At 35.4% G+C, this 27939-nt stretch overlaps 4 protein-coding genes across 5 annotated transcripts; 2 read left to right on the top strand and 2 right to left on the bottom strand.

Moving 5' to 3' along the window:
- The first annotated feature begins 1884 nt into the window (after positions 1-1884).
- On the top strand, positions 1885-3773 carry LOC121804615. Its single transcript, XM_042204264.1, has 5 exons — positions 1885-2110; positions 2556-2648; positions 2754-2882; positions 2954-3150; positions 3228-3773. Exons 1-5 carry the CDS (start codon positions 1885-1887, stop codon positions 3771-3773), a joined length of 1191 nt encoding a protein of 396 aa, XP_042060198.1.
- Positions 3774-4285: 512 nt separating this feature from the next.
- LOC121743998 (mannose-1-phosphate guanylyltransferase 1) lies at positions 4286-8106 on the top strand. The gene is made up of 5 exons (XM_042137434.1): positions 4286-4466; positions 6379-6496; positions 6680-6742; positions 6844-7083; positions 7177-8106. Exons 2-5 carry the CDS (start codon positions 6386-6388, stop codon positions 7846-7848), a joined length of 1086 nt encoding a protein of 361 aa, XP_041993368.1. The 5' UTR covers positions 4286-4466; positions 6379-6385; the 3' UTR covers positions 7849-8106.
- Positions 8107-8250: 144 nt separating this feature from the next.
- LOC121744004 (CASP-like protein 5B1) lies at positions 8251-11999 on the bottom strand. 2 transcript variants are annotated; one of them, XM_042137438.1, is made up of 4 exons: positions 11693-11999; positions 11368-11506; positions 10693-10825; positions 8251-8680 (listed from the first exon to the last, which is right to left on the bottom strand). In XM_042137438.1, exons 2-4 carry the CDS (start codon positions 11496-11498, stop codon positions 8480-8482), a joined length of 465 nt encoding a protein of 154 aa, XP_041993372.1. In that variant the 5' UTR covers positions 11499-11506; positions 11693-11999; the 3' UTR covers positions 8251-8479. The 2 variants fall into 2 exon arrangements, with proteins under 2 accessions (XP_041993372.1, XP_041993371.1); XM_042137437.1 differs by having other exon boundaries at positions 11368-11530; positions 11693-11995.
- A 742-nt stretch (positions 12000-12741) lies between these two features.
- Positions 12742-20056, bottom strand: LOC121744009 (delta-1-pyrroline-5-carboxylate synthase). The gene is made up of 20 exons (XM_042137445.1): positions 19801-20056; positions 19179-19250; positions 18976-19079; positions 18611-18713; positions 18368-18529; positions 17692-17969; positions 16731-16881; positions 16482-16646; positions 16323-16400; positions 15534-15623; positions 15288-15374; positions 15099-15185; positions 14661-14757; positions 14443-14546; positions 14290-14365; positions 13696-13846; positions 13508-13576; positions 13337-13403; positions 13174-13244; positions 12742-13077 (listed from the first exon to the last, which is right to left on the bottom strand). The coding sequence occupies exons 1-20, from the start codon at positions 19858-19860 to the stop codon at positions 12996-12998; spliced, it is 2154 nt and encodes a 717-aa protein (XP_041993379.1). The 5' UTR covers positions 19861-20056; the 3' UTR covers positions 12742-12995.
- Positions 20057-27939: the final 7883 nt, after the last annotated feature.

Here is a 27939-nt window from a genome sequence, read left to right on the forward strand (position 1 = left end):
TATTTTTTTCTCTCTATGCCTGCCAGTCTTTGTAAAATGCTGAAATCTTCCAATAATCGGTGCCATTGACATTCAAAACAGTGGATTTTATTAGGTATAAGCAAAGTTTGCTGCCCCATTTTTTCTCGTTGAAGTCCTTGAATCCTAAATCCTAATGATATTTGGGTATTCTTAATTTAAGTTTTTGCATTCATTTTGTTTATTCTGAATTCAGTGTGCTGCTATATTTTATAATCTTTGAAGTCCTTTGGATACTAATGACGTTTGGGAATCTCAAAATCCAACCCAACTACATCACAATACATTTTATTCAACAAATTTCCAAAGCTACGCAAATGAGTTTTGTGTAAAATTACAATTGTACGTATGGGTTTTCGTTGCCACAATTATACGGACATCCCACTGCATAATGACGGACTTCCCACAATAAAAAAATTCACAAATTCACCAAATTAAAAAATTTACGGAATTAAAATTTTGACACAAATACGGAGAAAATGCAACCACTTTATTTTAAAAAAAGTTACATAATTATTAAAAAAATATACATAATTTCTAAAAAAAAATACATAGTTAAAACAAAAATACATAATTCAACGAGCTGTAGATAATTCTAGATTATTATGATTAGACGGGGTTCGGGGGCAGCGGGGTCCAAGGGGCGGAGCCCCTGGCTGGGAAATTTTTTATTTCCATCAAAGTTGCTGCGTAGAAAATTCATCGTAAATATAATTTCTGATAGTATAATGACTGATTAACTCCTTAAAAATCTCCCTAGCATATATAGAGTTTTTCAAAAAAACAAAATAAAATAAAAAATCGGGACGTCCGTGGGGGACAACGCAATGGCGGACGTTCCGGGAACGCTGCGAAACTGCGGTGTCCGCAACGGACGTCCGTATCCGTGCCTACCTTACATAATGGCGGACGTCCAACACGCCGGTCTGAATACCGCGGGGACGGACGCCACTGCTGATACTCTTAGAATGAAAAAGCTTTTACTAGAAGAGACCGAATTTTGTACTAAAAAATAATTAATAAATGTTGATTTGAAAAGTGGCGCTCACTCTCCCTCACAAAGTGCCCTCAGCGTATAATTTTTCTTAGTTCAAAATGTAAATTTATTATAATGATATTAAATCGTGCCGTGCATCAACACAGGATGTAATATTAGTTGGCATACACTAACTTACACTTATCTTTATTCTATTAAATTTTCATATGTAATTCTAATAATCTATCCACAAATATAATGGTCAAAATATCGGATATTACCAATAAGCGGAGGATCTAGGTGGGGTCGGGGGTCGGCCGACCCCACCGCTGTCCCCGGAGAATAGCCGGATAATGCCCTCCCTTAGCCGCCGACCCCACGCCGCCAATCTCCTGCCCCGCTTATACCTCAGTCGCCGATTCTGCAGAGAAGAAGGAAGAGAGATTCTAATTTGGGCTGTCTGCTTTTACAGTTGGGCTTTACAATTTGGGCTTCCTTTTACTCATTAATTCTAGAATCGAACCCACTTTTAATTGACCCAACTTCTAATAGGAGTAGTCCACATTTTAACCTATTAAAATACGGAGAAGGTAAAAGGTTGTTGTACCGCTTTATGAATTATATAACAGCAATAAAAAAAGTCATATATTCCATACCATAAATTATTTGGAAGAAATTTCACAGGTTCTGTGCAAGAAGTTTGAAAGAATATTTTAGCAATTGGCAATTTTCCAATCAATTATTCATTGTATCGAGCTCGAGGATTCGAGGTAGGTAAAATCAATAAATCATAATTCAAGTTTAAGTTAGTAATATTATTATTTGTTTATTTTGTATATGAAAAATGATTAAATATAAATTCTAAATTTATGCTACTTTTTTTTAGGTTAATGGATAAATATCTTAATAAAAGACCTCGAGTTTCTATCGGTTCTTCTAGTGCTAATGTTGAGCAAGAACCACAACAATTGGGAAATAATGTGGTAGTTGAAAATAATCCGGACGAGATTGAAATTGATAAAGAGAAAATTAAAGCCGACCCCGGATTACGAGACTCTATGGATAGTTTTGATGTGAATATTCGGGATCGTATTCCTAGAGAATATGTTGCCAAAGGTCCTTGCCAACCAAAAAGCCATGATTTTCCAAAAAACAATATGGAAAAGATAAGAGAGGTTTTAGGGATGTTTGGTATAAAAATTATGTTTGGCTTGAATATAGTATGTTATTAGATATGTGAACAAAAATGGAGAGATAATAGAAAGATTTTTAGCCTTAGTTCATGTTAAAGAGACTTCATCAAAATGCTTGAAAATGGCAATTGACTTCGTATTTTCTAAGTTGGGATTATCTTTGTCAAGATTGAGAGGTCAGGGATATGACGGGGCTTCAAATATGAGGGGTGAATTTAATGGACTTAAAGCACTTATTTTAAAAGAAAATCCATCAGCGTATTATGTCCATTGTTTTGCCCATCAGCTTCAATTGGTATGTGTGGCAGTATGTAAGGCAAATCGACATGTTTCTGATTTTTTCAACTATCTCAGTCCGATTGTTACAGTCTGTGGATCTTCTTGCAAAAGGGCAGATATACTCCGACAAAATGAATATGATAGAATGGTTGAAATGATTGAGAAAGGGGAAATCAGTTCAGGTAAAGGTCTAAATCAAGAAACTTCTTTGCATAGACCAGGTGACACTCGATGGGGATCTCATTATATTACTATAGTTCGTCTTACATCTATGTGGCCCTCGATAGTCAAAGTACTTGAAACAGTATTTGAAGATGGGGTTGATCCAGAAATAAGTGGCAAATCTAAAGGGTTGCTTCAAAAGATGGAAAATTTTGATTTTGTGTTTCTCATGATGTTGATGAAACGCTTGTTGGGTATGACTGATGCACTATCTTGTGCGCTGCAATATAATTATCAAATATTTTGAATGCTATAAATTTGATAGTGACTGTGAAAGAGGACTTGCAAGCATTTCGAGAATCTGGATGGGATGATTTCTTGCAAGAAGTGGAAGCATTTTGCCGGGCAAATGAAATTGATGTTCCTATCATGGACGACATTGTTCCAAGACGTATTCGCATGAAGAATGATGGAAAAACTATTGCAAACTATCATTATTATCGTGTTGAAATTTTTTGTCAGGTATTTTTTATAACTAATATTCTTATTTATTTAAATTTTGACATTAACTCCTTAACTTAATTTTTTTTCACAATCAGGTTGTTGACTTAATTAGTCAAGAAATGAGGAATCGTTTTTCTGAATCCAGCACCGACTTACTTGAATGTATGGTATGCCTTGATCCAAGAAATCATTTCTCCAATTTCAATGTCGATAAACTTGTTCATCTTTCCACTCTTTATCCGGAAGACTTTTCATCCATGGAGCTTAGCTTGTTAACTCAAGAACTTCGAAGTTTCGTGAGTGATGCAAGAACAGATACACGTTTCTCAGATGTTGAAGATTTAGGAACTCTTTCACAGAAGATGGTTGAAATGATGAAAGATAAGATTTTCAAATTGGTTTATCGATTGATAAAATTGGTCTTACTTTTACCAGTAGCGACAACATCTGTTGAAAGAGTGCTTTCTGCAATGAAATTTGTGAAGTTAGAGCTGCGAAATAAGATGGGAGATGACTGGTTAAACGGCAGTTTGATGGTATATAGCGAGAATGAGGTGTTTGCAACTATTCTCAATGAAATGATTTTGAGTCGTTTTCAGAAAATGGGTACTCGAAGAAGCCAACTATCTCGCATAGCATAAGATTGTGGTATATATATTTTTATGTATTTTTGTTTAGAAATATTTATTTAAATAGTATTATATATATAATCTTGTTCGGTTCGACCCCACGATTTTTGATTCCTGGATCCGCCATTGTTACCAATATTGATAGTATTATTGCGTCGGGGCATGACTTGACTCTATCCACGACGGAGGCCAACCAATAAAATTGTTGCATTTATTCAAAACAATTTAGCTAATTCACATAATCCATTGGCTGATTTCCACTAATATTGTCAATAAAGTAATAAATATCGTAGAAATATTGTATGATAAAGTAAAATAGTTAGATTATAAAAGTGCAACTGAATTCAGTCCAGAAGCATTTAAATGAATAAATTAATTGCATTTGTGAATAATTTGACTTACTTATTCAGCAATACAAACTTTAAGTAATTTTGACTATAATTGAGTAATGAAATTGTACGTAAACTCGGTTTCTTTACAAGTCAGCAGTTCGTTATATATACGTACAAATACCTTTGTATATATCTATCTATCTATCTATAAATCTATCCTTCTTCCCAGCCTTCCTTGTTTCTCCTACAATCGCCATTACCGACAACCACAAATCGTCGGGGTTTGTGGTAAACTGAGGATTATATTTCTACCACATTGTTCTTCGATTCGACTTGTCTCTGCCTAGATCTGCTATAAACTCGAAAACAAAAGGTATTTTGCGGGTTTTTTTTTGTTATTTTGGGATCTGATCGTTTCGTTTGTTAATTTTCTGTAATTTTTGTCTCATTTTTGTGCAATTTGATCTTCTGTTACTGTTTGTATTGATTAGCTTCTTCTTTATGTGATGTTTTTGAAAAAAAAAATCAGTAATTTCTTCACATTTAAATGTTGAATGAAATGTCGTTAGCTGGATCAGATACATAGACGCCGAATTGGAATGGCCTAGTAGAATTCCATTATTTCTTCATTCACATTCTATAAAAATATGACCTTGGTTCTATCATTAGATAATTATAGATTCGGTAGAGGAATACGGAGGTGAAGGAGGAAACATTTAGGATAAGTAGATTTTTGCTTCCAGTGAATTGGAAATTCAAGTTTTATCTATCACTTTATTGTTGCTTCTGATGTGTTCTCCCCCTCCCCCAAGAGTAGTGATTGGGCTTGAGATTATAAGCTTTCAGATTGATCACTCTAGCAATTTAGCGCCAAAATGTTTGGCTGCTAACCCTTGTGGACCTTTGATAGATTGGGCTCTCAAAAGATTTAATTAGGCCTGACTTCATGAAGTGTGGGCAGACTTTTGCCTTTGTCTTTTTCAAATCTTGTGCATTTAAACTCAGATGCATGATCCTATTCTTCAAATAGTTGATGTCCTCTGACAATGGTTTATAATAATTGTGGCTTATAATGTAAAGAGTTTTGCATTGTTCTGTTATTGGTTACTCAGTTGGTTCCTTACAATCTCATTTTCTGTTGATTTTATGCGCTATTGGCTGTATGGTTTTAAAAGAGTTACTTTTCCGTTTTCTGTTTCCTTGACTCTTACCTATTATTTTTGTATTTCATTTGGTATTCTCTGGTTTTATTCATGGTACTTGCAATTAAGTTTTGTTTTTCAGCATAGTGCTTATTACTATTATATGAACTGTTAGTATGATTTTCTAGCTACTGGTTGGCAAAAAATAACAAATGTAAATGTAAGGGGTGATAGAGTTGATTGCTAAGTTATTGATCAGCCTTTTTGCTATTAGTTTCATAAAAACCCAATTTTTTTCTTCTTTTTCATCCATTAGAAATTTCTTTTTTGCATGATTTACTACTCTATTAATATATTCTGTATATTGCATTAGGTACTCTTCTAAGCCAATTATACTTTTACTGTCGACTCTTACTTGACACTATTGTCCCGAAATTCTGGATCTACTTTTTCAACCCAAAGTCCAGGTCTAGATTCATGAAGCAAGAATCAGTTTTTTTTTTAATATAGTTTTTTTAATTTTCTAGAGTGCTTTAAGATTCTATTTTGATGCCCAATTACACCATCGACAATCTTTCCTTTTCTTTTGCGTTGCTTCAGAAAAAAAAATGTTAACAAGTGTTCCTTTTGTTACAAAGATATCTAATTGGAGAATATTCTAATTATAAATTATGGCATGGTGTGCTATCTAAATCACTAGATCTGCTAAAATTTCAGTATGCCGCACTGATTGAAAGAGCCCCTGTAGTACAGCTGGAATCTGCCAGCCTAAATTTTTTGGCCCTGATCTGTTGAATATATGGAAATTGATTTTTGTTATGACATGCATATGGGTTGACTGTCTATTTCCTCAACTACAGCTTAAATATTTTACTTTTCTAATTGCAACTTGGTTATGTCCTGCTCCTTAGCTCCTCCATGCATTCATTTCGTGCCAATTTTAGTGCAAGATGGTTATGGAAGACCGACAACATTGATTAGACCATTACAGTTATCATCATATTTTAAGTACAGATGTCGTTGTAGGGTTCATGTAGCTTTCCTCCTCTTTTCCCCTTGGACATGCATATGCGAAGAAAGAGCAAATACTCAGTTTATAAATTGTTTCCGGTTATCAAGTTAATCCATCAAAGTCTTCTATAGGTAAAGGATGAAGGCACTCATTCTTGTTGGAGGGTTTGGCACTAGACTGAGGCCACTGACACTGAGTGTGCCTAAGCCGCTCGTTGATTTTGCTAACAAGCCCATGATTTTGCACCAGGTACGTTCTATTTTGTTTTTGAGAGGGTTCTTTTTGCTGGGGAAGGGGTGTGAACTGGGCCCCACGTTCTAACAGGATACACGTATTTCAGGCATAATGCTCAGCATTACTGCATTAGCTCATATGATGTTTTAAATCGTAGTATATCCATAACTCATGTTAAAATTCTTGCCATTGTATCAGATAGAAGCCCTCAAGGCTATTGGAGTAACCGAAGTAGTCCTAGCCATCAATTATCAGCCAGAGGTGAGCTTCTGTTAATTTTCTAAGCAATTTTACTGATGAAAGATCCTTCAATTATTTTTACTTGTTTTGCTTTATTAACAACAGAATTTTTTCCTTTCCAGGTAATGCTGAACTTTTTGAAAGATTTTGAGGCGAAGCTTGAGATTAAGATCACATGTTCACAAGAGACTGAACCTCTTGGAACAGCCGGTCCCCTTGCCTTGGCTAGGGACAAGCTGATAGATAAGTCTGGAGAGCCATTTTTTGTTCTTAATAGTGATGTTATCAGTGAGTACCCACTGAGAGAGATGATTGAGTTCCATAAATCCCATGGAGGTGAAGCTTCTATTATGGTAACCAAGGTAAGATAATTTTTTATATATGTTGTTGAATATTTCTGATTGTTGAGTTGGAACAAAGAACATGATTAAAACCTAAATGATGTGCTGATCTAGGTGGATGAGCCTTCCAAATACGGTGTTGTTGTTACAGAGGAATCTACTGGGAAGGTTGAGAGGTTTGTCGAGAAGCCAAAGTTATTTGTGGGTAACAAGATCAATGCTGGCATTTACCTTCTGAACCCTTCAGTGCTCGATCGTATACAATTACGCCCCACATCAATCGAGAAGGAGGTTTTCCCTGAAATTGCTGCTGAGGGAAAACTGTATGCAATGGTCTTGCCAGGTTTCTGGATGGACATCGGGCAGCCAAGGGATTACATCACTGGTCTAAGACTTTACCTGGACTCATTAAGGAAGAAAGCTTCCCCTAAATTGGCCGCTGGAACTCATATAATCGGAAACGTCTTAGTGGATGAAACTGCAAAAATCGGGGAGGGATGCTTGATTGGCCCTGACGTTGCAATTGGCCCCGGTTGTGTGGTCGAGCCGGGTGTGAGACTGTCTCGCTGCACAGTCATGCGCGGAGTCCGCATCAAGAAACACGCCTGCATATCATCAAGTATCATAGGCTGGCATTCGACTGTTGGTCAGTGGGCTCGGGTGGAGAACATGACCATTCTCGGAGAAGATGTTCATGTTTGCGACGAAATATACAGCAATGGAGGAGTTGTTTTGCCTCACAAGGAGATCAAGTCCAGCATTTTGAAACCTGAGATAGTAATGTAATGGTCTGCTGTTAACAAACGTGGTAAGTAATTTAATATATACTCTCTCCGACTCTCTTTATCAATGTGTTTCTTGTTGTCTCTCTTTAACCTTGTAATTGTAAAAGTCCGTCGCTGCCTAAAGATGGTCTCTGATGTGAAATTTGTTTTCATTATTGTCTATGAAGACAAGCAATCTGTATTCTCTAAGATACATTTTTGTAGATTATCATCTCTTGAAGTTTAAGCAGCTTCCAAATTGTTGGCTGTAATTTTTTTATGTTGACGAATTTGTTGCTCCATCAGATTTGTGTATTTAATGTTCTCATCTCTTTCTACTTATTGAAGAGACCTACTCATTTGCATATGTTGTTGAAATCACACATACAAACTGGAAAAGCTGAGGTGTAGTATGCTTCAGATCTGATATAACAGAGCTGTCGAAGTATAGCCCAAGAATTACTCAATAATTTGACTTTACAAACGAATCTCTTCCCTAATCATCAGGGAAGGTTTGAGGTTCACAATTGGTAAAAAAGCAAAGAAAAGAAAATGTAAATGCTTCTTACAACGCTCTTTCCAAAATTGACAATATACACACTGACACTACGAGCATCCGGTCATGGTGTTGATAGGTGTCAAAGAGAAAACGTCTAGATTGATGCCACAAGCCAAAACATGATATAAGAAGATATGGCAAGAAGAAACCACGACACAAACGCAAAAGCTAAGGATATCTGGAACATATCGCATGACAAATTCAAACCCTCATTGCAGATACTTGTATCTCTAATGAAGAGCATCATAACACCGGCCGAGGAGCAAGCAGCTGCGAGAGATAGAGTAGCAGTCACCTGCAAAATGGAATTTAAGTTGGAAGTTCTGAGCAAGTTTGGCCGAATGAAATAAATTCACAGATACTCATCAAACTGGACAAGCTGCCAACAGAGCATCTCCATCAGTGTATGCTGCAAAAGCAACAGTTTTGACTGTTTCATAAAATCACGCAATAACACTCATTGCCATCGATAATGTTATGTTTTCAGACCATTGAACAGTTCTGTCACCAAAAAGATAAAAGAAAAAGGGAGCTATGCACCGTGCTAGTAGGAACCAATCATGCCCCTCTTAGCAAGATTTTCAGCCATCTACAAATATATGCAAATGATTTTGTATTTATCAAACTTAAGCCTACTGGAATCTTGAGTGAATATATTCAAAAATTCAAATCAAAGTTAATACCCCCCCCCCCAACCTTTTAAAACATGCATGTTGAGCTCACAGTAAAGGATCCTGAATATAAATGACAGTGTGTTTGGACATATATTATGCAGAATTCCAGCTCAAGCTCAATTTGAGATTTTCTGGTATAATTCAAGTTAAATTATATTTTCATCTAAATACAGTAGTTTTAGATTTCAGGTTCTATAAACTCTCAGATTAGTGTTTTTAGCCTAAGCCAGAACCTACAAAATTCTAATCCCTCTAGAAAATGACATGAGTTACTTATGAGATAAAATGAGACTAAGAGTTGCCAAGTAGCCAATTATGTGCCTGTGTCATATACCTATTTCTTATGGTGGCTACTGGATAACTTCCTCCTGGCGGCTAGGGCTACCTGACCAAAGTATATGCCCTATAATCTTTTTGTATAGTTCTTGCAATGGATGGGAGCTTTTTTTGTGTATTGAATAGGTTACAGGAATAATTATACCCTCAATCCAAATAAGAGTATCTGAATAGCACCGTTCCTTCTTGCGAATATTAATTCACTTTAGTACCCGCAATGTACATTAAATGATACTATAATATTGGGTTTCTTAAATTATTTTATTTTTGTTTAATATTTCTATCATTATTGTGGTTTGCTCAAGTAAATCCTAGTACAGTTCCTATATTTGTGTTGTGTCCAAATATATGCTTATCATGTCTCATTATCATCTCAAAATGAAACATGACAATTACACAAACTATCTTCTCTAATGCGATAATGCACAAAATCACACATCTTCTTTCTAATTTGACAGTCCTGACAAACAAATGGGGTATTTAGAAGGGACGGGCAAATATGCATCAAAGTCAAAGTGTTCCATATTCAACGTAAAATGCACGTCACGTGGAAGTATCAACATTAATAGGGAGGGTAGATTGAAAGAACACATTGGAAGTATAGATAAAATACCAAAGTGACATCTGCCTATATGCATCATTGCATCTTCATACTGTATTAAAAAATAAAAGTTCAAAAAATCGAAGTGATAACGGTCTTTACGAGCATCAAACCATTTAGGCCCTTCTTGGTGTGATGGAATAGAATGAAGGTGGAATGGAATAAAGAATGACAATTTCTTTGCATTTTTTCCCTCCTTTATTCCATCGCACCAAGCAAATGAATAGAATGGAAGTAGGAATCACATTCCATTCCATCTTACCAAGAAGGGCCTAAAAGTTTCCCTCACTTGGAAAAAGAACCACTATATACAGCCTGGAGGGGGTTTACTTTTCCTCATTTACTTCCAACAATTTTTCTCACCAAAAACTGAACCATTCTAATACTACTTTGTTCTACTTATACCATAAATTTCAGCCAATGCCATATTTATGTGTGATGCAAAATGATTCATCACTAGACTCAACAAACTGAGCACTTCTAGACTACTCATAAGTCATAAGAATGTAACATGCACAAAGTATTACATATCCCCATAAAAAACTACCATCAATACAGATCTAGACAGTCAGAAAGTATATTTTAGCAAGTGATGGATGGAAAAGACATAGTGATTGTCTGTCCGATGTAGATATGATGTAAACATGCGAAAGTAAAAGCAGTTCAAACTTAAGAATTTCATGATTTCTTACTTACCCAGTCACCGACGACAAACAGGCTCACAATGATGTTGGTATGCAGGTCCTTGTTGAACCTCAAAGCATGTATGTCTAGGCACATGAGTCCAAAGCTCCACAAAACCTGAAGCCCCATCGATGCAATTAAGTAGCTGTCAGAACATAATCTTTCAGCCATTAGTAAGAAGAACACTTGTCTACAACTCTACTTGGGTATAAACCATTTCTAGACAGTAGACACACAAGTATTGACATCCAAGACTCGAAAGAAACCATCTTGCGTGACTTGAGGGCGTCTGACTATCAACTCAGAAACTACACCAGTACAAATGCCACTTAATTCAGTATCACTAAAAGCATCAGCTAACAAATCAGAGAGATTCTGATAATTTTATTTTAACATTGCAGTTTTACATCCAACCCATGCAACCCTCATTTAAAAATTTCAAGAATATCCTAAGCTAACTTGGTGACTTGTTGAAAACCAGACACCGTTTTCAGTATTAACCCCAAAATCACCAATCTCCATTAAATACTATACATAACAAGTTACCAGAAACAAGAAATTCTAGATTTCTATTATTGGGACTCCTCTATTAAGAAAGTGCTGTCTTTCCCAAAAGAAGCGGCTGCAAACATTAAAAAACTAGAAGAAAACAATTGTTCAGCGGAAAAGGGGGGAAAAGAGAATTACCAAAAGGCAGTAGTAGTTGAGAAGCCAGAAACAGAGGCCATGACCCCAATTGAAGCAGCTGCTGACACACACTGCCCAATCCTCAATATCAGCCCACTTTTTCTTCCTGGGCTTCCAAACAGCTCCTTCATCTCTCTCTCTGTATATATATATATGTATATTACTGCGCAAGATATGAACAAGTTACTATTTTTCCTGGTAAAGATTGAATCTTCATGTGATGGGCTAGTCCCCCAAGACAGATGGGAAAGTGGGATTCACTCAAAACATTCCTCCGCGAGATTGGAAATTAAAATCAAGAAAAATAGAAACCCCTTCTCCTCACCCTTTTGAAGAAACCATTAATATTCCCTCACTTTTCTCGGCCTTTCGAATATCGATATCTATAAATTCAGCTCATAATCAGTCATATTTTGTGTGTGAATTGTTGAAAAGAGTGATTTGCCGAAGAAGAAGGTCTAATTTTGTTATCTGAATCTCATCACTCAAATCATCTGCTTAGGTCCTTTACCAACCTCACCAACTGAAAGAGAAAAGGAGCTCTGAAAATGTGGAAAAAATGGACAAAAAAAGGTATATTTGTCGCCATTTCTTATGATTTTAAATTTTTAATTCAAGTAGTGGACTCTTTCTGTTAGCCACATACAGTTGAACAACTTTTGTTTGAAATGTGTTTATCACGCATTCAGCTCTTGACATTATCATTTTTCAGTTAACAATGTCAAAGAAATAGACAGTTTGTGTTTCGTTATAAACGGAAATATTTGACATTCCATTATTCCCATATATATTATTCAGAATAATTTATCATTTTTTGATGATTTATTGTTACATTCTATAGTGTTTTTTTATTGCTTCACTTTGTAGTTCAAAAAAGATGAGAATTTGATTAATGGAGAGTATTAGCTGAAATTCACAATAAAAACCATTCAATGGAGAAAATATACAAGACAAAGCATGATAAGGACACACCTTCTAAGAGAAAGGAATATACCTTGGCCAAACAATTGCATAATAGAATTGGATTGATTGATTGTGCTTTGAAATAGAGTTTTATTTTTATATATCTTGGTATAATTGATTTGATAGTTGTTAGTTGTTACGCACATATTTCTTGACATAAATCAATGTATCTGGATTGTGCTTTGAAACATAGAGTTTTATTTTTAACTGCAAATTACATATTATTGGAAGATGAATTGTTAGGGATCATACTAGAATAGACAAAAGGTTTGTATTGCGCAGACACTAAAACATCATAAATTGGCTACAACATCAAAATTTCATCAATAATATAACCCAGATTTTGCAATTTTAAGGGCTATACCCCTATTTTAATTGTTTACAATAATCACACGATTTGTGATTTTGAAATTATAACAAGCACCCTCCTTTCTGAGAAGTGAAGAATGAGATTGAATAACATGGAACTTACATCACGACTTAGATGGTGTGGGAAAACTCCACGATGCTATTAACTGAAAATGATAACTTGGCAAAATAATAACTTACACCACTGCCCAATTACAACTTTTGACATTCGTTTAATATTAATATTAATATTAATATTAATAATACACAAAGAAACAATACTCCTCTTTTCCTACTAGCAGGTGATCAAATGTTATTCATGCTTCCCGACTCATCTCCTTGTGAGTATACACAATGCCTTTGTCACCATTTACCACTTGCCCTTTTCCTCTTGCAAGCCTGTATCAGATTGCACCATCATTTTGCTTTCAAGTTTAATGAAAGAAGACTTGCAGTTGCACGTTATACCATTGAAATGTCTTATTACAAACATACCATCGTGTTGTTAGCAGTCCTTCAACACCTACAGGACCACGGGCGTGAATTCGACTTGTACTAATACCAACCTGTTACATAGATACAATTGCATAAGGACGACAGCGATACTAATAATTTGTTCTTGAGACCTACTTGAGCATAGTCTTATAGTATAACATACCTCTGCACCTAATCCAAAGCGGAAGCCATCACTGAATCTTGTACTTGCATTGTGAAACACAGCAGCACTGAAATGTAACAGCTCATGTTACATACTAGGATTTTAGTTGGACTCTTTTACAAGTTTATTCAAATATGATTTCCGGATGGTATATATTGACATAAGAATTACCTGTCTACTTGACGCAAAAAGATTCCAGCAACCTCATCGTCTTCTGTTACAATGCAGTCTGTATGTGCACTGAAATTAAGAGAGTGTCCACTGCATTAGATACCATTCTCACAATACTGAGAAGCAACGGTTGTAAAAAAACATGTAAAGACAAATATGAGTTGGAAAGGTCTCAAAAGGTGACATGCCTTCCATGTTGATGTATATGATCAATGGCAGCATTTACATCATCCACAATCTCAACAGTGCAAGCAAGAGCACTATATTCGTGGTGTAATGACTGTGCCTCGGGAATGTTCAGTGAAGAGCTTGCTCGAGGTCCACCAAATATTTTTACCCCTGAAACACACATGTGTATAAGAATGCTAGTATTGTGAACACCGATTTCATTGGAGGGGTGTGAAACAACTGTAATGCCAATTATTTATAGCCTATTTCCAAATCTTTAGACAAACTCTGGTGCAAAAATGTTGTATACCATTGGCTTTCAAAGATACAATAAGATAATTATATGATTAGTGACAGTGATTCCAACTAAAAGCTTATAACTAAAAACTTTTGAACCTTTGTTATTCTAAATATTCAGCCACCATCGTGGAAAAGGTATGACCTCATATAGTTTTCATGCATAATGAGATTATCAGCATATCCTGTTAAGTAAAAGATTTGTATTGTTTCAATAGATGACCTTCTAAGGACCCTTAATCCTCAAAGAGGGATAAAGGGAATTTTATTTTTATTTTGGATATTATAGGGTGGTTGGATGTTAAAGAGACACCCACCTTTGGTTTGAAGTTCCACTATTAGCTCATTTAGACCACCAGTCTGCACAAGGTCCTTGTGTACAAGCAATGTTTCCTATAAAGCAAAGGAGATACTAGTTTCCACTCGTATCTTGGATATGATTATAATAATGTTTTAAGAATAAGGCATACCATTGCATTGCAGGCAGCAGGATAATCAGTTTTTGCATCTACAACGATTTGTTTAGCCATGTCCATATTAGCAGACTTATCTACGTATACATGACATATTCCATCTGGGAACAAAACACACAATAGTTTTCAAGTATGAGAAATTCGATGACTACTTGACCAATACTACACCAAGAGATAATAAAATAGTCTAGAAAAGTAGAATATATATTTTTTACCAGCATGTCCAAGAACAGGAATCTTTGTTGACGCCTTAATTTGAGATACAAGTTTGTTGCTCCCTCTTGGAATCACAAGGTCAATTACATCATCCAGCTTTTACACAAACATTAAACTTCAGTTCCAACTCTTATGCTGTGGATTTAATACCAATGAAAAATAATACTCCCTCCGTCCCATGTTACTTGCACTGTTGCTTTTCGGCTCGTCACAAACTCCTTACACTATTTATAGTTTAAGTTAGAATTAATGCATTTAATTAATATGTTAGTTTAAGTTGAGAGCTCCTTTATTAAGTGATGACTCATTACACTTAAAATTCTAATTTAATTACACTAAAAAATCAATCCTAAATTTACGGCCTAAAATGAAAAGTGCGAGTAACATGGGACGGAGGGAGTACAATAGAAGAATTAAGCACCATATAAATAACAAACCTTGAGCAACTCAGGGATCTCTTCTCTAGAAGTAACTAGTCCAATAAGGCCTTCACCAACACTTTTTGGGATGGCCGATGTGATTATCTGAAATAACAAGTGAATGAAGTCAGAATCTCTAATACTAAGAATGGTGTGCTAGAACTTAAATTTCACAAAAAGCTTCTCTGGAACTGCATTTGATCTAACCTTATGCAGAATTGCATTTGATCTTCTAGCTTCTTTGCCCCCTTTTAACAGGAGTCCATTCCCACTTCGAATTGCTAGTGAAGCTATCTGTTTAAAGGGAAACAGAAGGCCATGAGTTTGTACCGATGAGATAAATAAAAAAATTATCTGATGTGTCGTTGACAAGTTCATTATAAACAAAAACTGAAGCCCTGGGATACCATTAAACATGAAGCATAATATCAAATTATGATTACTGTACTTTACCTGAACCAGTGCATCAGGTCGAGACTCAAAAATGATCAAAAGAACGCCCAAAGGAGATGATAATTTCTCCAAGATGAATCCTTCTGATAGCTGCAGCAATAATTATCAGACAATCACAAACTTATCTCCTAATAATCTACCCTATAAGATTTTCAAAATTTATAATCTGTTGTGCATTTCTCTTGGAAAGTTTGGGAGCAAGCCCAGCTTTTATCCCTTACCAAGACATTTTATCAAACCCAAGTCAACCAGAGATTCAGAACTTCATCACATACATATAAAAATGTTGAATATAGTTTATTACATTTATGGAAAGCAAACATGCATATAAAAATTGACTTCCTACACTATGGATTACAAAATATTATACTAGGATTTAGCTCGAAAAATTATAAGAAAGAAATATAGCAATATTTATATATCTATGGTCTAGCTTAATTGTGTTGAGAGCTGGATACATCAGACTTGATTCAAGTGTTTGATCTTGGAACATTTTTTTAAGCTTGGTTCCCACAATTGTAGATACTATTTCAGGTCTGCTTACACAAAAATAACATGATGCTACTCTTTATTGCAGAAGCTGAAATAGTAGGTGGCATTTCTAAATGAGGGGCACCTTAGTTTGGTAGCTATGAATTTGAGAACAGTCAACTTCTACTTATCAATTGCAAACAATATTGCAGAAACAAAGTATCAGGAAGACAGTATAACTCCACAGTCCACACTCTCACTATTTCCCACCATTACTACAATTCTAATGTAATGAGGATAAGGACCTCATTTACTGACCTCCATTCTCTTCAAAACTCGACCAACTGGCTCCTCCATGTTTGCTAGCACGCGAATAGAATTTGCGAGACTTGAAACCTGAAAATCATATAAAAATTCTAAGAATATCTGTAGCAACACTTCAGTTAAAAGGTGATGAGCTTTATCAAGTCATCTTACCTTACCCGGCTTCAAAGCAAGCCTTGATACTAAAGCTTTTTCATATCCGGCCCTTAGGGCTTCAGCAATATCAGCTTCATTTTCAGCAGTTATTAGCTTCTCATTAGCCTCTAAGGCATCAGCAACACTCAACAAAATATTACTCCTGTCATGAGAAGACATTGCCTGCAACATACAATTGTGACATGCTTATTATAAAACTTTGTATTGTGTAACAAACCAAAAGAGTTCTTATTCAGGAATTATTACCTGCAGTCTCCGTGAACTATCTCTTGCAGCCATCGCCATCTCCCTCACACCTAATTCTCCTAGTGGGGCCCATTTATGTGCATCTCGGTGGAATAGTGTGCCAATACGCTGTCCACTTAGAACTTTTAGAATATTTCCATACGAAAAACCGCTACATCCAAAAAGAAAGGGTTGGGATCAGAGACAGAAAGCAGAAAATTCCCAATGCATTTTTAATTTGGGCTGTTAAATTTAATTCCATACTGCTATTTTAATCCTCCTACATAAGTAATTAAGCAGTACATACATAGAATTAAACATTCAAAACTTAATAAAAAGGTGCTAATAAATGTGCATTTCATTTAGAGACATACAAACGCTAGCTATCTTGTTCCTAGTGTTCGATATAACTCGAATTAGCAGCTTCCCAGAGACTAAGTAAAAAAAATGAAATGAAACTATTAACAAACTAGAAACAATTTATATTAAACATTTGAGAAATTCAAATGAGTTGCATATGGATGCAAGCTTTATTCATCTTCGAAATGAAAACAGAAAAACTACTTGAAGTCTTGAACCACATGTCAATGCTTAGATCAGTAGGAACAAATTATTGCATTGCCTAAAAGGAACTTTTTGTAAAGAGAAAATAATATTTTCATCACATCTGTTCAAACTAGATGTCTCTTGTTGTTCAATTGTTCTTACTTAATAAGGAAACTTTTGTAAAGAGAAAATGTTCTTTTCATCACATCTGTTCAAACTAGGTGTCTCTTGTTTTTCTTACCTTATAATCCATCTGCTCCTTATGCAGTACAGAGTTATATATTCATTTAAATACAGTGAGAATTATGTTGTAAAAGACACTTTAAAAAAAATTGAAAAATAAATTATTAGTGTATGACTGTGTGATAAAAAATCTTATGCATTTTGTGTAATAAACAACCAAGATAGAAAATTTTACAGGGAAGTGAGCAGGTACCTGGTGATAACAACAGGAATACCAGCGTACGCAGCATAAACAGCAGCTTTTACTTTAGCTGTCATCCCTCCTCTTCCCACTCGTGATTTGTCTCCAAAAGTTATCAGACCCTCATGTCTTTCCTTAACATACGTATGAATTAGTTCAGATTGTGGATCACTTGGTGGGCCGCTATAAAGACCGTCTACATCACTCAACAGAACAAGTAGATCAGCTTTTAGCTCCAATGCCAGAAGAGCCGCTAAACTGTCATTATCCCAAAATATTCCGGAAGCATCCTACAGAATGGAACCATATGAAGAAAATGATGTGAGGAGATGAGGATATGCTGCTATCCAATCTAGATATGTAGTTCGCCCCACCAGTACAGACCTAAGAACCCAGAGAGTATTCATATATCTAGCTCCTAAATGAAGTAGTCAACAGATATTTGTTCTCTAATATGCATTCCCATGGAATAATGAAATTGAAAAAAGATCACTGGACACTTGCAACAGTAGTTCCCCAAACAGGCAAAACATGAATTTGCAAATTGAACTGGTGAAGAAAATTGGAATCTTTCCTTTATTGAGTAGTTAAGGCACTTGCTTTGATAACATGTAGTCCAGCTAAATTGTGCACCATCTGATCTAATTAGAACAGAAAAGATAAGCAATGAATACAATCAATACCCCACCTCATAGGGAGCTTTCCTGGTACTGATGGCATCATTTTCATTAAATATTGGAACCACCTTCAACGACAACATAGATTTCACAGTTTCATTCAGTTGCCTTCTGAAATCTGGGTCTCTAAAATCATTATCAGTTACTAGAAGCTGTGCTGAGGTCGTATCCAACTGCACGAGAGAATTCCATATTAAGTTAGATCCACATGGTTGGCATATCTTCCCGGAGATTTATTTTCTCTAAGGGCGCACCTGGCTGAACAAAGTGTCATACAGAGCCATAAGACCATTTTGTCCAACAGCTGCACAAGCTTTCCCATCAAGTTCAACTTGCGGCTTTTGGAGGTCAGCAAAGCTGCCAAAAAGCCGGCCAAAAATTATTATGATGATAAAACAGAGGTTAACAGTGTTGTCAAACATAATTAAAAAAATCAAATTCTTATGCTTTTGTCTATGCACTGTTAATATGTTTAGGCACCAGTTAAATTGATGACGAAGCATTGAACAAAACTATGAACACAAGTTCCTGAGAAGTTCTTAGATAAGAGGAAAAGATTCCATATAACTTTCAGAAATCTCTGAAGCCTTAATCAAGCGAATAGAGGAAGCCAAAATACCTGCTGTGAACTAGTTTCCTGTATCGAAGCCTCTGGCGGCCAACACCAACAGCACCTGATGTCACCAAAATCACCTCGTAGCCATCAGTGTTGAGTTCATGGATCTGCACTTGATATGCAACTCAAAAATGTAAGAATCACACAAGTCTTATGGATGTATATGAATTGAGATAAAATCTTTATAATTATGGAACATTGAGCACCTGCTCACAAAGTGAGCCTAGTCTTCCAAGAGCTAGTCGTCCATCAGCTTGAGTAACTACGGCCGTTCCCACCTTCAATTTTAGAGATGAAGCATCAGTTTTTTATGTAAAAAGAAGGAAAATTACAATTAAATGCCTGCTGCACTACTAGTAAAGCATTCAATTGCAAATAAAATGATGAATGCAACTTTTGTATGCTAAATCACACACATAAACACAATATTAATTGGCATGGAACCCATCCATCAGAAAAATGAGTACAGTCAGAACTGAGTCAACATCTTCATCCAAAATCTCCTAGTTCTGTGTAATTTTATTGTATACAGAACTATAATACATATACATTTGTAAACTACTTAAATGGCGGAAACAGAGTACAAGTTCATGAAAGGGAGCAAATAATGACAAATGTGTAGAGCCTTTAAATGCTGCTGGCATACAAGTTATTCGTGCAATGTCATCTTCCTTCGCTGTGAGAAAACGATCGCAATAAACAAACACACACGCAGACGCAGAGAGGAAATTCGCACAATAAAACAGCAATCCAGAAAGTCAACCTCTAAAAATCAGAGTGAGATTAAAATGAAAGGAATAAGAATGAAAAGGTTGCAGAGTTGGTTACCTTGATGACGATGCGTTTGACATCTCTGAGAAACGAACGAGTGGAATCAGCAGCCTCCATTTGAAAAGATTTTAGAGAGAGAAATGCAGAAAAAGATTGAAGAATGTGAGAAATCGCGGATGAAGAGGAGACTCGTGAAGACAGGTATATTTATAGGGTTTTGCTGGATAGGTTAAAATGTAAGTAGAGTAAAGAGAACTCAGCCCTGCACTGCACTGCACTGCACACCATTTTGTCTTCTTCTCCTGAACAATTCCCGAGCGACGCGCAACATTATGATTACGTGGACGGGTAGTATTCGTTTTTATTCTTCATTTTATTCTATCCATTATAAAAAAAAATAGAGAAAATAAATGCACATGAATTGTCCAATACATGTACATAGTAGAGTCTCGCAAATTCACATAACTTCATAATTAGACCAAATTAGGATTTTTAATCTAGTTTTTTATGGATGAAATGCGCAAGTATATATAAATTATTTTTATCTTTATCACGAGCCTATTTTACTTCAGCAAAGGGCAAATAAGTCATAACACATTAGGAGGATTTAATTTCATTCCAGAATATATTATTCATTCCAGTAGGTTTTTACTTTATTCCTATAGGATTATTACTTCATTCCAGTACGTACAGACGGTTTCGCCGTCGGGTACCGTTCTTTCTCACTGCAATGTCTATCACCGCCGTCACAGCGCTGACAACAAATAGAATGATAGCATAATTGAATGGTGTAATAAACTATTTGAATGCGTAGAAGCATTTGAAGTCCTGCTGAAATGAAGTAAAAACCTTGTTCAATGAAGTATTAACATTTTTTAATGAAGTAGTAAATATACTGGAATAAATTATTATCTTTTTAAAAGTGAATAAAGTAAAAACCACTTCAATGAATTCGAATGAAGCATGTGTTGAATCATTTCAAAACCTACTGGAAGTAAGTAAAAACACTATAGTTTCAAGGTATTACGTACCAGAATAAAGTAATAAACCTGCTAGAATGAAGTAAAATAGGCTTGTATTGAAGACCGAAATAATTTGAACATCAGCGAATCTCATGAAAAAACTATCTAATGGCCCTAATTTTGGTCTCTAGTTCGGTCTTTAAAATTAGTTCGACATTGATCACAACTCTGTACAAAATATCCTTAAATTTTTAAAATTTAATTTAATTAAAAATTAATTTTGTTATTTGTTGTATTATTATGTAGTAATAATAAAGAAGTGATATATAAATTTTATGTCAAATTGTAACATGATTTCGAGTTTGATTATATTTTTCCTTTAATATACAAATATTTAAGTTAAATTTTAATTTTGTTTAGAAGTGTTGCAAAATGATTAGTATGAAATTTATTTTAAATCAATTAATGTTTATGAATCGATTTTCAAGGTTAAATATTAAAAAAATTTGATTATATATTCGTACAACTATGTACATTTATCACTACCTCTATTTTTTAACATAGAAACTTAGAAATGATACGAATTTTAATACAAAATTAGTAAAATAAAAAGAAAAAAGGAGAAAAAATGGTTAATCACATTATTAAACAGAATTTTTTTTATACAATAGAAAACCATAAATTAAAATAATTTGTTACTCCCTCCGTCCCGGCTAAGATGACACATTTCTTGGCCGGCACGGGATTTTATGAGTTATTGGTTAAAGTGTTTAATTAGAGAGAGAAAAAGTGGGTGTAAGTATTAAAATCGAGAGAGAAAGAAAGATGATTATTTTAATATGAGTGAGAAAAAGTGGTTGAGTGTATTAATTGGAGAGAGAAAGTTTCCAAAAAAAGAAATGTGTCATCTTAGTTGGGACAAATTAAAAAGGAAAATGTGTCATCTTAAGCGGGACGGATGGAGTATTTTTAAAGGAAAATAGGAAATACTTTATTCAAAAACGGGCTACCAAATGCGTCCTCCAACTAAGAGCGTCTACCAGCCCTTCATGGCCACTTGCGGCAGGGATCCCACGAGTCGACGCAATCGTTATCACAAACTAAGGAGACTCAGCCAGAGGATGAAGGAAATTCAGAAGAAACTCCGGAAGATACTCCGGTGACCGATAACTATTACAGTGCCATTGCCCGTCATCCCTACACTCCGCTCGAGACGGATAATTGTTCGAAGTGTGGATTGCCACTTTGGAGGATTCGAGAATCAACAAACTGGAATTTTTTTGGACGAGGGTGACTGAAAACTACAAAAACGCGTGCCCAAGAGGAACGCCTCCCGCAATGATAAGATTCTTCGCCGTCATTTCGATGGCGTCGACAAGGATATCAAAAAGTTTTGCGACATCTATAGGAATGAAGAACAACAGTACCAAAACAAAACGAGTGGAGCCGGTATTTTGCGGGCGGCTATGATGTTGTTCTTACAAGACACTTGGAGGACCTTCAATCATACCATGACTTGGGATAAGGTTTTGTATCTGAATAGGTGGGCGAGTGACATTTAGTCAAACGACGAAGCACACTACGAGTGCCCAATACACTTCAAGTGGCGGTGGAGGTGGCTGATCCTTGCCCGATGACGAGGAGGTCGTAAGCCAGTTCGTGGGAGCCGATGCAGGGGCTCGAGCTCCGGTGCGAGACGTTGTTCGATTGGGACGAAGGCCGCGAAGGTGGTTAGAGATAGATGTAGGGGGATGAGGCGAACCAAGCCAGACGAACCCCTCCACCGGGGTGAATAATACTTTGATGTCCATGTTCTTCGAGACCACAATGGCAGACACAGCCCGTATGTCGTCGTTTTCAGAGCACATAATTAAGAACTTCAACTTCCCATGACTCAAGTGGGACTTTCTCTAATGTCGACCTGTCGTTTGTGCTGCCACAACAACCTCCACAGCTGATGACATAGTAATTTTTTAGGATTTTAATTATGTGATTTTTTAATTTCTAGGATTTAAATTATATATTTTTTAATTTCTGTGATTTAATTCTGTAATTTTTAATTTTTAGTATTTTATTTTTTGGTATTTTCAATTAAGTGATACTTGTTAATTAATTGTTTTTTATTGAAGAAATTAAATAGTGGACTCATGAATTGTTAAGAGAAGAGATACTTAAAGAGATGAATGGTTACATCTGTTGTCTCTTGATTAAGAAATGAAATAAAAAAGTGATGTGGAGCCCATGAATAATAAATGGAAGAGATTTTATACTTTGTACCTTCCTATCTACTTCGGTCCCACTCTAAGTGGAACATTTCTAATTCGAATGATTTTATTTAGTTTTGTTTTGTGAGTAAATTGAAGATAATAAAGTAAGAGAGAGGGAAAAAGTAGAGAGAGAGTGTTGTTTCTATATATAGAAATGTGTCTTTAGAATGAGACATTCTAAAAAGGAACATGTGTCACTTAAAGTCAGTGAGGAACTACATAGGGCCAAGCCACCGCTCCAGTGGGGGCTTGGCCGGTGCTAGACCTGGAATACTCCCGCTATGGCCATCCTTCGCCCGGTCTCGCCCCTGCCCAGATAGCTTGAGCTTTGCGTAGGTTGCACTTCGCCGACAAATTTGAAGATCGGAGGAAGGAGAATCAACTAGGGCTATTTCATTTTGGGCCATTAGTTTTTTGAGTGATTGGGCTTTTATATATTTTAAATTTTTTGGTATATGTATAATGAAGCCCTTGAAAGTCCAAATTATCAATTTCTGATTTCTAAATTTAATTAGCATAATCATGTAATGCATAAATCAAATCAAATCAAATCAAATCAAAATATAATAAAATAATAATAAAATTAATTATAAAATTATTTTCTTACTTTCTTAGCAAATTAACAATATGAGACCACATATTAGTTTCAAATTATTTCCAGAGATCTTATAAATATTGATTACGATTATATATTGATATTTTCTCAAAAAATTAAAAAATTATTCAATTTCAAATGCTCCAAATAATAGTAGTATTAAATTTCTAAATGCAACTGTGAACAAAAAAATGTTGCAAGTGTTGCAAAAAAAATAAAAAATGAGTCTATTCTTCATATTGTACAAACATGACTACTCGTCGGAAAAAAAATTATCCAGGGTATCGTAAAAATTGTACTGACATTACATGTAACATCAAATATTTTTATTACATTATTATTATTATTATTATTATTACTAATTACTTCTTCGTCTCACAATAAGAGTCACACTTTGTCATTTTGGTCCTTCTCACAATAAGAATCACACATCATTTTTACCATAAATGGCAATATGTCTCACATTCCACTAACTCACTTCACTCACATTTTATTATAAAACCAATATAAAAAGTGGGTCATATATATTCCACTAACTTTTCCTACCTACTATTATTTACATTTCTTAAAATCCGTGCCCATAATAAGAGTGACTCCTATTGTCGGACGGAGGGAGTATTATTTTTATTAAATTTCAGCATCGACTTGATTAAAATTCTGGTTCCGTCACTGCTTAAAGTGGGACGGAGGGAGCAATACTTATTACTCCCTCCGCTATTAGAAGTCCCGTTGATTTTTCTATACTCGTTTTATAAAAATGATAATAAATAGTTAAAGTAGAGAAATGATAAAGTAATAGAGAGAATAATGTAGAAAAGAGTCTTATTTATGTATAAGTTTTCAGCTTGTTTAATCAGATATTGTGCTCAGACTACTATACTGTTTTTCTTCTCAATCCGACATATATCATTGGAATAAATTGGGTCATAATTTGCAGATAGTTAAAATTAACAATATCATTACCAAAGAAATCACCTATTTTGTTACATTACGTCGACTACTATACTGTTTTTCTTCTCAATCCGACATATATCATTGGAATAAATTGCGTCATAATTTGCAGATAATTAAAATTAATAATATCATCACCAAATAAATCACCTATTTTGTTACATTACGTCGACTAATATAGTAAGGTGCGACAAAACTTGGTGCTTAAATTTTCTCACTTTGCTCATCTCTTGCACATGGGTATATTCTATCAAGTAACCAATCACTTGAATTGATCTCGTTGATGGTATTGGTATGTCTTACCATCTAAAATGTACAGAGTGTTTTATAAAACTTTTAGATCAATGATTTTGCTATTAAACAAAGGTTCAATGATTTTGAAATTAAACAAAAAATTAGTACTACTATTTGACTACATTGGTATATTTTTATGGGAAAATTGTGAAAAAAAGTTACGAATTTTGGTCAAATTCTGTTTTGTTCTGTCATTTTAAAGTCGACCATAAAACTCATGAAATTTAACATTTTTCTCAACTCTTAATTTGGGTAAAATATATGATGGAAAATTCTACATCGACGAGATTTGATGATGAACTTTATCATTTTCTCAACAGACTTAAGCACATAACTCAGCCATATCAGCAATCTAATAAACATGTGTACCATATCAATAACATATTGTATTACAAATAAACATGTGTACCATATCATTTTCTGTGGCTGGTTTTGAAAATTGTAAGATATATAAGAATTTGACCAAAATTCTTTTTATAATTTAACCTTTTATATTTATGTTTTATTTGGAAGTGGAGAATAATTAATGGATTTCGAATCCTCAATTTATTTGTCATGAAAAGGAGGTCACATTGTTTTAGTATCTCCTAAAAAACATAGGATGGCTTATACTTAATAGATGTAAAATGAGAACTGCATTAAAACGAGCATATAAGAATATTGACATGTCACACTGATTTTCCTAATATTAATTTACTTTTCTATATTCGGTCGAACATGTCACACTCATCTTGCAAATACATTAATTTACTTTTCTATATATGGTTTACATACTACTCCTATTACACATAACACACCTCAAATATCAGCAACAGATGCTAGTTAAATATATATATATATATATATATATATATATATATATATATATATATATATATATATACATATATATATATAGGGTAGTGATCTATGGCAAACACCCCTTAACCAAATAACTAGAGAACAAATCATAGCCACAAGATCAAGAAAATCAAGGGCTAGTATTAATACATATAATTTTCTAATTTAAGGAGAAATTAGTTCTCTCAATCACAAATTTACTCCACATTAACAAGGCAGGGATATAATTGTCACTTCAGATACAAAATTGAAATGACGTCGGTCGCTCAATTCCAGGCCTTCTGGACGGCAGGAGATTTGCTTGGAATTTCAATTGGTGGAGCCATAACTGCAGGTGGCATAACAAGAAAATGATTAATGAAAGCTAACATGCTTGACAAAGAGTTCACCGAAACTCTGAAATGGATCTCGTCGACCTCCGGCACAGACAGATTCAGCCAATACTTCGCCCTAACCATCGCCGGCGACGGCGAATTGGCGATCGGAAAGAGCTGCAGCTCGTTCCCGGCGTCATTGTCGGGGTCATCCTCGATCTCGATCACGTCGTTGTTCAGGATTGCGAAATTGAGCGTGGAGGCCGATTTCTCGCGAGTCCAGCTGCTGCAATCGGCCTCGTCGGCGGCTGCATTATTGTTGGCGGAGGTCGTCATCGTCGTGGACGCCACCGAATCAGCAGCGGCCTCCGCTTTGCCGCAGTCCACCTCATCGCCGGAGGAGGAGGCGTCAACGTTCAGATCCAACATTTCACTCCACAGTGCGTGTTTGTGGGCGAAAAAAATAGCTACAAACAAACAGGCGTAACTAATCCAAGTGTGTGTGTGAAACGATGGAAGCTTTGTGTATTTGCAATATTTGTGCAAGTCAAATGAAGGATGGCGAGATAGAAATAGAGAGAGGAGAAAATGAAATCTATAATAAGGAAGCGTGGGTGGAAAGCTATAGAAAAGCTCAGATCATGCTAAGAGCTATAGAAAAGCTCAGATCATGCTAAGAGTGATATGTTTTGTAAACAAGAGTGAAGTAAAATCATGCTAAGAGTGAAGTAAAATCATGTTACGAGTGATGTGTTTTGTAAACAAGAGTGAAGTAAAATTAGAATAAGAGTGACGTGTTTTGTAAACAAGAGTAAAGTAAAATCATGCTAAGAGTGATGTGTTTTGTAAACAAGAGTGAAGTAAAATCATGCTAAGAGTGATGTGTTTTGTAAACAAGAGTGAAGTAAAATCATGCTACGAGTGATGTGTTTTGTAAACAAGAGTGAAGTAAAATCAGAATAATAGTGATGTGTTTTGTAAACAACAGTGAAGTAAAATCTGAATAAGAGTGATGTGTTTTGTAAACAAGAGTGAAGTAAAATCAGAATAAGAGTGATGTGTTTTGTAAACAATTGTGAAGTAAAAACAGAATAAGAGTGATGTGTTTTGTAAACAAGAGTGAAGTAAAATCATGCTAAGAGTGATGTGTTTTGTAAACAATAGTGAAGTAAAATCAGAATAAGAGTAAAGTAAAATATGTTAAGAGTGATGTGTTTTGTAAACAAGAGTGAAGTAAAATCATGGTAAGAGTGATGTGTTTTGTTAACAAGAGTGAAGTAAAATCATGCTAAGAGTGATGTGTTTTGTAGACATTATTTCTGTCTGATTAATTTTTTCTTTGCTTTTTACAGAGTCCAGATGGTGATATCTTCGATTGTGTATTGACTCATCAACAGCCTGCTTTTGATCATCCTTTACTCCAATGCCAAATGCCCATGGTAATGTATCTATGCACTCATTCTAGGGAGGGTTGTGAAGAAGTCATGATAATAAACATCTCTCCATGCATGAATTTTAAAATTTTCAGGATCCACCTGAGAGGCCAAAAGGGCTTCGAACACCACCAACAACATCAGACACGTTTTCTGAAAATTTCCAAACTTGGACACTGTCTGATGAATCTTGCCCCAAAAATACAATTCCAATCAGACGAACAACCGAGCAAGATCTCCTAAGAGCAAGCTCCATTCGAAGATTTGGCCGCAAGATCTCCTCGCCGGAGACGTCGTCGCCAAAGCCATCGCCGCCACCGCGGAACCCTAACCTCTCCAAATTCCCCGAGCTCGAGCTCCCCGACTTGGCCGGCGAAGGTCTGCGTGAAGGAAGAGGTGGAGATGCTGAGAGAAGGCACGAGCTTTGCTGCCGCGGCGGCGGTGGGGAGAGAGAGTGGGAGGCGGTGGTGGATGATGCTGTGCATTACAGCAATGGAATAGCAATTTCCATTTGGTCTGAAGCTTGATCGCAGATTTGGA

This window comes from Salvia splendens, chromosome 1 (assembly GCF_004379255.2).
Source record: "Salvia splendens isolate huo1 chromosome 1, SspV2, whole genome shotgun sequence".
Lineage (NCBI taxonomy): Eukaryota > Viridiplantae > Streptophyta > Magnoliopsida > Lamiales > Lamiaceae > Salvia > Salvia splendens.

What these genes read in the sequence shown, in the direction of transcription:
- LOC121804615 (XM_042204264.1), top strand. Translation starts at nt 1,885, where the DNA reads ATGGATAAATATCTTAATAAAAGACCTCGAGTTTCTATCGGTTCTTCT. An exon ending in TAGAGAATATGTTGCCAAAG is followed by an intron (nt 2,111 to 2,555) that starts GTCCTTGCCAAC and finishes CGATTGTTACAG; the next exon opens with TCTGTGGATCTTCTTGCAAA. An exon ending in GTTGATGAAACGCTTGTTGG is followed by an intron (nt 2,883 to 2,953) that starts GTATGACTGATG and finishes TAAATTTGATAG; the next exon opens with TGACTGTGAAAGAGGACTTG.
- LOC121743998 (XM_042137434.1), top strand. Translation starts at nt 6,386, where the DNA reads ATGAAGGCACTCATTCTTGTTGGAGGGTTTGGCACTAGACTGAGGCCA. An exon ending in AGCCCATGATTTTGCACCAG is followed by an intron (nt 6,497 to 6,679) that starts GTACGTTCTATT and finishes CCATTGTATCAG; the next exon opens with ATAGAAGCCCTCAAGGCTAT. An exon ending in CCATCAATTATCAGCCAGAG is followed by an intron (nt 6,743 to 6,843) that starts GTGAGCTTCTGT and finishes TTTCCTTTCCAG; the next exon opens with GTAATGCTGAACTTTTTGAA.
- LOC121744004 (XM_042137438.1), bottom strand. Translation starts at nt 11,498, where the DNA reads ATGAAGGAGCTGTTTGGAAGCCCAGGAAGAAAAAGTGGGCTGATATTG. An exon ending in TCAACTACTACTGCCTTTTG is followed by an intron (nt 10,826 to 11,367) that starts GTAATTCTCTTT and finishes ATGTTCTGACAG; the next exon opens with CTACTTAATTGCATCGATGG. An exon ending in TGTTTGTCGTCGGTGACTGG is followed by an intron (nt 8,681 to 10,692) that starts GTAAGTAAGAAA and finishes TCCATTTTGCAG; the next exon opens with GTGACTGCTACTCTATCTCT.
- LOC121744009 (XM_042137445.1), bottom strand. Translation starts at nt 19,860, where the DNA reads ATGGAGGCTGCTGATTCCACTCGTTCGTTTCTCAGAGATGTCAAACGC. An exon ending in CTGCTGCCTGCAATGCAATG is followed by an intron (nt 14,366 to 14,442) that starts GTATGCCTTATT and finishes TTTGCTTTATAG; the next exon opens with GAAACATTGCTTGTACACAA. An exon ending in GGACTGCTAACAACACGATG is followed by an intron (nt 13,078 to 13,173) that starts GTATGTTTGTAA and finishes AATCTGATACAG; the next exon opens with GCTTGCAAGAGGAAAAGGGC.